Source organism: Hipposideros armiger, unplaced genomic scaffold (assembly GCF_001890085.2).
Source record: "Hipposideros armiger isolate ML-2016 unplaced genomic scaffold, ASM189008v1 scaffold_54, whole genome shotgun sequence".
NCBI classification, from domain to species: domain Eukaryota; kingdom Metazoa; phylum Chordata; class Mammalia; order Chiroptera; family Hipposideridae; genus Hipposideros; species Hipposideros armiger.
Genome location: NW_017731404.1, coordinates 2,523,572 through 2,531,363, shown reverse-complemented (window position 1 = coordinate 2,531,363; position 7,792 = coordinate 2,523,572). Strand labels below are relative to the sequence as shown.

At 45.1% G+C, this 7,792-nt stretch overlaps 1 protein-coding gene across 1 annotated transcript in view; it reads left to right on the top strand.

Moving 5' to 3' along the window:
• The window catches only part of NFATC2 (nuclear factor of activated T cells 2), a 138,947-nt gene that overhangs the window by 53,896 nt on the left and 77,259 nt on the right, over nt 1-7,792 (top strand). Inside the window, exon 4 of the mRNA XM_019640921.1 lies at nt 6,857-7,059. Coding sequence (XP_019496466.1) covers nt 6,857-7,059 — 203 coding nt within the window. The remainder of the gene's footprint in view (nt 1-6,856; nt 7,060-7,792) is intronic.

Genomic DNA, 7,792 nt, shown 5'->3' with positions numbered 1-7,792 from the left:
AGCTGAGTGTGCATCAAGGGGGGGAGCAGGTGGAGGGGGGGTTGTTCCTGAAAAACCAGACACAGGAAAGACTGTGGCAACAGGGTGGGGGGGCTGATGAGAGGCGAGGCCAGACCACGCAGGGCCTTGGAGCCAGTGGGAACTGGAGGTGATTGATGGCCAGCTGAGGTTTGTAAACGGTCATCCTGGCACAGGGTGGACATGGTGGGTGAGGCGTGGAGGGGATGCAGGGTGACCGCTTCAGGAGAGCAATGGCTGTAGTTTGTACTAGGGTGGAAGCGATGGAGGAGGCAAGAGTGGGCTGTAGGAAGAAGAATTGACAGGACTTTGGGATGAATCCAGTATGGCCGCGAGGTAGCAGGATGCATTGAGAATTAGGACTTTTTAATAAAATTATTAACGTGCTCATTAGATGGATATCGAATGCTTGTTGGGATGACTGAGATGACAGAAAAATCAAGGACTAGTTTCCCTGGTGTGCATGTGCGTGTGTATGCGTGTGTATGTGCGCGTGTGTATGGGATGGGATGGGAAGGGAGTAAGGTTGGGGTGGCAGGTATGTCCTGTGACTTTTGCCTCCCAAAATACAGACTGAGTCTGGGATCCATGTGTGTTTGTGCAGACCGTCTCCCCACATGCTATGTGGCAGTGGGGGAATTGCAATAAAATACGCCCACAGGCTTTTCTCTTCTTTCAGAGTGAAATCTTTGAGGATGATACCAATTTCCTAATATTCCACATTCAACAACAACAAAAAATGCTACTACTTAACATTGTTCAAGTTTGCTTTTAGTAAAATCCAAAACAGTGTCTTTGGCCCGTTGCCATTTTGAAAATCAATCCCACGTTTTGGATTTGGTGGCATCCCCATCCATCAGAGAGCGTTTAAAATGCTCTGAGCAGAGCTGATAGAGAAATTGTTTTTAAGGATGCGTCATTTATAAGAGTTCTGCTGCAGTGTTTATCATGGGGGAAGTTTGAAGCAACCTGAATGCCCAACTGTAGGGGTCAATTAAAACTGGTTTATACATAGGCTGGGACCTGGGAGGGGCCAGTGAGGCACAGTAGGGAGGTAGGGGAACCGAGGGGGCAAAATTTAAGGCAGCAGTTGCTCTCAGGAGCCCACCTTGCATTCGCGCGACCCTGAGAGCCAGTGCCTCCTTAAATCATTGAGTCATGCACCTCACTTACCTCCTGCTAGTCTGAGCCCTGGGAAACACTCGGCAGTCATTTGAGATTTTCTCATAAAACAAGACTTAATGGCAAGGAGAAATGGTCATACTATATTGTTAAGTGGAAACAATACATAAAATAGAATCCCAAATATGTTTATCCAGGTGTCTAGAAGAAAAATTTGGAAGAACGTGCCCTTAGAATGCTTCCTTATTTTGAGGGAGTATTTTCTTTATAATTTCTATATTTTTATGCTGTCTATTTTTCCTACAGTGAATAAGCCCTTATTACTTTTATAACAAGGCAAAGGAAAAACAAGAGTCAACCAACACTGATGCCCTTTTATCTGTGCGTCCGGATATGATCGGGCCAAGCTTGAATTTGGGGGTGGGGGTGGGTGTCTGATGAGCTTTCTCTGTGACACTGTAGGCCTCTGGGATGTGGAGACCATGTTTGCCTCTGCGTTCCTTTTGCTGAGTTGGTGGGATGGACCTGCCTGTCTTAGAATGCAGAGTCCACACTCAGGAGCAGTGGCCTTTTTCTGAGTCAGGGGCCAACGGTGAGAGAGAGAGGAATCAGATATGGCCTCATCCCTGGGGTCCCGCCTTAGGGTCATGAGCAAGGCACTTCACCCCGCGGAGCGTCAGCTTTCTCATCCAGAAAAGGGACCCCCTCCTGCTTTCTTTGCAGCATTTCTGTGCATATTAAATCAGCGATGACACTCCCTGCCCTCACAACGTGCCCTAGAAACACCGCTGCTTCCTGGAATGTTGTCGACAGCCTGGAAAATTACAAGAAGCACAAAACTTTCGCTCTCACCGTGGCTGCAGGAAGGGGCTCTTCTGCTTTGGAGGCCAGCTGACCTTGAGCTAGGTTGCAGCAGCTGTCTGCTGTGGCTGGAAGGTGACCCTGCTTGCCTGCGCCTCTGAGAAGGCCTGACCTGGGGAGAAGCCTGGAGAGAGCCCTTGTGACCAAGATCTCCCTAAAGTGGGGATGACAGGGCGTTCGGGACCTTGAGGTGCAGATCACACCATCCCAAGGCATCAAGTTTATTTGCAAGACGCAAATCATCCGTTGTTTGAGAAGCAAGTAAATAGCTCCATGCTCTTCTATCCAAAGCTCCGGAGAGCTGGCAGGGCTCTTTCAGAGTGAGCACGCTCAGCATCCAGGGTCCAGGCACCTCCTACTGCCTTCTGGGGCGGAGGAGGGGGAGAGAGGAGAGTACGTTTCATACAATTTGGCCCCTCCTTCCAGCTGCTAAGCCCACAGTAAAGACTGAAATTCGTGACTGGGTGTCACCACACACAGGGATGTTTCTGGTTGTTTTTCAGTTTGTGGGTCTTTCACATTCATTCTTCGCCTTCCCATTCAGTTCTGTAATATCACCTCCTTGTACCGATTTGCATCATCCTCTGATGACAAAGACGGTTCTCATTTCATGGGCACCACCTACCTGGTGCTGTGCTCTGGGGCCCTACAAAGGTCGACTCATTTAGTCTTCGAAAGAGCCCTGGGGAGTGGGAGGTGATGTCTCTGTTTTATATGAGCAAATGGAAACTCAGAGGGGCGGGGTCACTGCTCCAAAGACACACAGCTTTTAAAAAGCAGAGCCAGCACTGAGGTCCAGGTATGTCTGACCAAATGGGACATATGCTCTCCTTTCTAGTGTATCATCGCCTTCTCTGGTGTTACCTGGGGAGGGGACACTCACCAAGGTGAGGGGTTCCACCTCCTTACATTGTATCAGCTAGTCCTGCTCACCCAGGGGCTGCTCTGGGACACAGAAGCATCCTCCGTAAAGGAGAGGGTTTCTCCCTCCAGGGGCACCATTATTCATCTGTTGTGGTTGCTGTCTTCTCTTTGTTTCTCGCCTTCCATCTCCCTTCCTCTTCCCATACCCCTTGTCCAGTAGAAAGAACACCCTTGATCTTATAATTTGGCACTTCCCAGTGTTCCCTTTGAGGACCTGACTTTCTGACCTGTAGTCGTAGATCAGAGAGCAGTTGTGAGTTCATCCGATGCCAGGGACATGGGCAGTGTGTCGGTTAAGGGAGTGGGCTGAGAGCCTGATGGCCCGGAGTTCACGTCCTGGCTCTGCCCTCTACTAACGGCGTTGACTAGGACAAGTTGCCTGACCTTTCCAAGCCTCAGTTTACTCGTCTAAAAAGTGGGCTTGCCCTACATAGAGTTGTGATACAGGTAAAACATCGGTGCGCAGTGCCTGGCCCAAGCAGGGTGTGCACTTAGCTGCTGCATTGTTGTTGATGGTGATCATTCATTCAACACATTTATTGATCACACTGAACAAATAACAAGGTTCCAGTTACCATGAAGCTCATGCTCAGGTGGGAGAGAGAGATGCTAAGGAAAGAAACAACGAATGAGGGGATTTCCGTTGTTAATAAAGCAACTATTCCAGCACTGTGCTAGTGAATATTTAACATCCAATTCCCCAGAAGAAAGAGCCCCCAATTTGTCGCACTTGTCAATTGATGTGGTGTCAATATCCCCACCATGGCTGATTTCAAGCTACCAAAGTAATGTGAACTGGCTCTTAAAATTCCTAAAAATTTAACAGTTGGCTCTTGCAAGGCTGAAAGAGCCGGCTCCAGCACTGGGTGTATGTAAATGTGGTTCAGGAAAGACCTGAAGATCAGAGAACTACTGATGAAAGAGCATTCCAGGCCGAGAAGATGGCTGTGCAAAGGCCCTGAGGTCAGAAAGAGCCTGGTGTGCTCAAGGAACAGGAGGATGGCTGGTGCCTAATGGGATGGAAGGAGAAGAAGGCAGAGGCTGGGCTGTTGGAAGCCTCAGAGACCATGGCACCACGTTTCATTTTTGTTCTAAGGCCACAGGAAGTCTTTGGAGGGTTGTAAGGAGAGGAGCAGCTGGGTCTCATTTGCATTTTTAAAAGGCCATTGGGCTGTTCTGTGAGAGACCAACAAGAGGCCAGTTAGAGGGCAGTGGTAGTCACTCCAGGGCAAGGCAATGGTGGCTTGGACTAGGTGTGCCAGCAGGGGAGTGGGCTGAAGTAGCCGGACTGAGGTAGAGTGGTGTGGACGTGACAGGTTTTATTTGCAGGTGTTCCCTGGGTGTTTACTATGAAGGCACTCAGCCTGCAATTTCATCTCTTCTGTGATCTGGAGGAGGAAGGAACCTCAGACCATCAGGGCGTACTCTCTATCCTACGTACTTTTCTTCTCTGTGCTGTGTGGTGCTGTGTTTACCACTTCCTGATAAATCCAGGAGGCGAAATGAGGAAATATATTTATCTTGGGTCCAAATGCAAGGCAAAAACAACAAAAACAAAATCTCTTCCCTACACTGCCCTTCTTCCTTTGATTTTTGTCACCAAGAACAGTACCTTGTTCTTCAGTTGGCATGGGGGAGAAAGATAAGAGGCTCTGACTTCGATTTCCATCTTTGCCCTCGGGTGCACCTTGGGTGTGTATCAGACACACATGTAAATGCTGTGGCAGATGATGAAAAAGGTTGTCATCTGACTGCTCCACTGCTAGCCTGTCTCTTTGTATCATTTTTAGAAGGGGGCGAGAGAACTCTGTCTTTCTAGACTGGCATTGTCTGATAGAACGCTCCTCGATAATAGAAATGTTCCGCACCTGTGCTGTCCTTTACGGTAGCTGCTAGCCATTTGTGGCTATTGAGCAATTGACACGTGGCTAGTGCAACTGAGAAACTGAACTTTCAATTTTATTTTTTGTATTATTTACTGTATTGGATAGCACAACCCTGGACCGTGTGTCATTCTCTATTACCCTGGAACCTTTGGTTTTTGCCAGGTGACTGGAGAGCCTATTGAAATTTTGTAGAATGTTCTGGAAGGGTGGGACCTTTGTTGTCACTCGTCACAGCTTCCCTCGATTTGCAGAGAAAGAAACAGAGGCAAAGAAGGATTAAATGATTTGCCCAGCATTTCTCAGCTGGGGAGTGGCAAGACAGAAACCCATCTTCAGTTCAAAACACTCAGTTCAATACACATTTTTTTTCTTTTGTTATATATTTTCAAAACCAATGTTAAATTTCACAAGTTTCCAGAAATATATCTGTCCTATAACTTTGTGAATAAATTTGAAGTCCTCTGACTACCTTCTCAATCTTGATCTTCTCCTCCATCCCTAGAAGTGATCAAGGTGTTGTCGGTCTGGAGCACACCCTCCTACACCTTTTCCTCTTGCATTTGCATGTATATAAAGGGATGGACTGAAAAAACTCAGCGTTTTTAAATAAGTAGTTATTACACTATCCATATTTTTCTACAAATTGCTTTTCTTTTTCAACACTATGTCTTAGATCTTTCTGGATCAGTTCACAGGTCTCTACCTTTGTTTTTAAAATTGCTGCAGTCTTTCCTAGTCGGGACATGTCATACTGTTCATAAACCTATTGCTATAACTAGTTGTTTATTATTCCATTTGTTTTAGTAAACACATTTGTGCATGTCTCCTGCATGCACAGTATTTCTTCTAGGGTACATACTGAGAAGCAGAATTACTGGGTCATAGGGAATATGTGTGTTTTTAAAATTTTAATAGCTATGGTATCACTTCAATACTCTTTAAAATAGTTAAAGCATTTCTTATCAGCTGCATGACAGTGCTTATGTCCCCACAGTCTGCAAAATACTTGATGTTATCAGGTATCTACATGCATGCTAATCTAACAGGTGAAAAATGACATCTCAAGGTTGTTTCATTTGCATTTTTCTGTTGACAAGTCAAATTGATCTTCCTTTCTGTGCTAATGGCTATTTGTTTTTCTGTGAATTGCTTGTCCAAATCTCTTGCTCATCTTTTTCTGTTGGATAGTTTTATTAATTCATTCAGCAACTATGTGCTATACTGTCTACCATGCGCCCAGCATTATCCTAGGTGCTAGGGATTGTGTGGCAAGTTAAACAGGCAGCCCTGCCCTCAAAGAGGTAATAGTCTAGGTGTAGGCGAAAGGCAAAAGGAACTGAGTAAATATATAGTATGTTAGATTGGATTAAAAAAAAAAAGGAAAGGGCAATAGGAGAGCCATTGGGGGGTGAGACTCAATTTTAAATATGATGTCCTTTACTTATTCACTTGTAGGCATTCTTTATATATTCTGTATACTAATCCTTTGCCTGTTATATATTGCACATATTTTATTCCAGTCTTTAATTTTCTTTTGACTTAGATGGTGGTCCTTTTGCCTTGCTCATTCTTTTTTTAAATTACAAAATCAAACTTGTTATTAATAATTGGAATACAGTCACGTAAAAAGTGAAAGTTCTTTCTTTGGATCTTCCCAGGCCAACCATGGTCAAGAGCTCTCTGGTTTATCTCTTCCAATTATTTTCTATCCACCCTACCATGCAACACCACCCCACCCCCAAACCCTGGACTGCCAGTTAAGCACAGTTTCTCCACACATGCAGTTCTGATCTACCACATTCTTTGTGTGGCTGCTTAATATTCTGTTTTAGAAAAGATCCCTGTAATTTATTGAAGCAGTCCCCTCTGCTTGGACATCAAGTTTGCTCCCAGTTCTCCATTCCTCCAGACGGTGCCAAAATCCTGTGCTTTTTCTGCTGCCCAGGAGTTTCTCTGTTCTTTTTGTTTGTTGGACGGTAACCGCCATACCCTGCATGTCAACGGTGCTGTAATAATTTGATTTTATTTTCTCTCGCCCCACACAGCTCCATGGCTACATGGAAAACAAGCCCCTGGGGCTTCAGATCTTCATTGGGACAGCTGATGAGCGGATCCTTAAACCCCACGCCTTCTACCAGGTGCACCGGATCACGGGAAAAACCGTGACCACCACCAGCTATGAGAAGATCGTGGGCAACACCAAAGTTATAGAGATCCCACTGGAGCCAAAAAACAACATGAGAGCGACGTAAGGGCTGGGGCTGAGGGTGGTGGGTCTTTATGGGGCCACGTGGCAGGGATTTGGGAGAGGGGACCTATGGACTTGACGGAAGCAGCCATGGATGGCGTTTCCAAGCTGTGATGGACCTATATAGATTTGTTTTAGAAGTTTCTATTTTAAAAGTTCTATTCCTAGATATTTTCTTATATGTATTGGGAGGAAGAATACTTATGCATCTTTGGATTATGTTGCTTGGGGATGAGACTAAGTTTCTTTACATTTAAAAATTTTATTTGACCTAAAGAAAATTATTAAATAACGGCGTGGATAGGTCAAACTTCACAAAGGAGCTTGTGTATCACTAAAATTTGCGAATCATGGCACCCATGCATTGGAGCTTAACAAACTTTTTATTAGAAAATAATCTCAACCTTACTGAAAAACTGCAAGAATCATACAGAGAACTCCTGTGCCCTGTTCACTCCGGTTTGCCAATTGTCTGCATTTTTCACATTTGCTTTAACGCTCCCATTCTCGCCATCTCACGATCTTTTCCTGAACCATTTGAGAGTTAGTTGCAGACATTATGCCTTTTGACTTTTAAATACTTCCGTGTACATTTCCTAAGAACAAGAATATGTTCTGACATCACCCCAGTGCAGTTATCAAATTCAAGATCCTCAGTCTTAATACTCTTATCTATTGAATAGTCCAGATGCAATTTTTGCCAGGTGCGTACTTGAGTTTTTCAGATACTTTT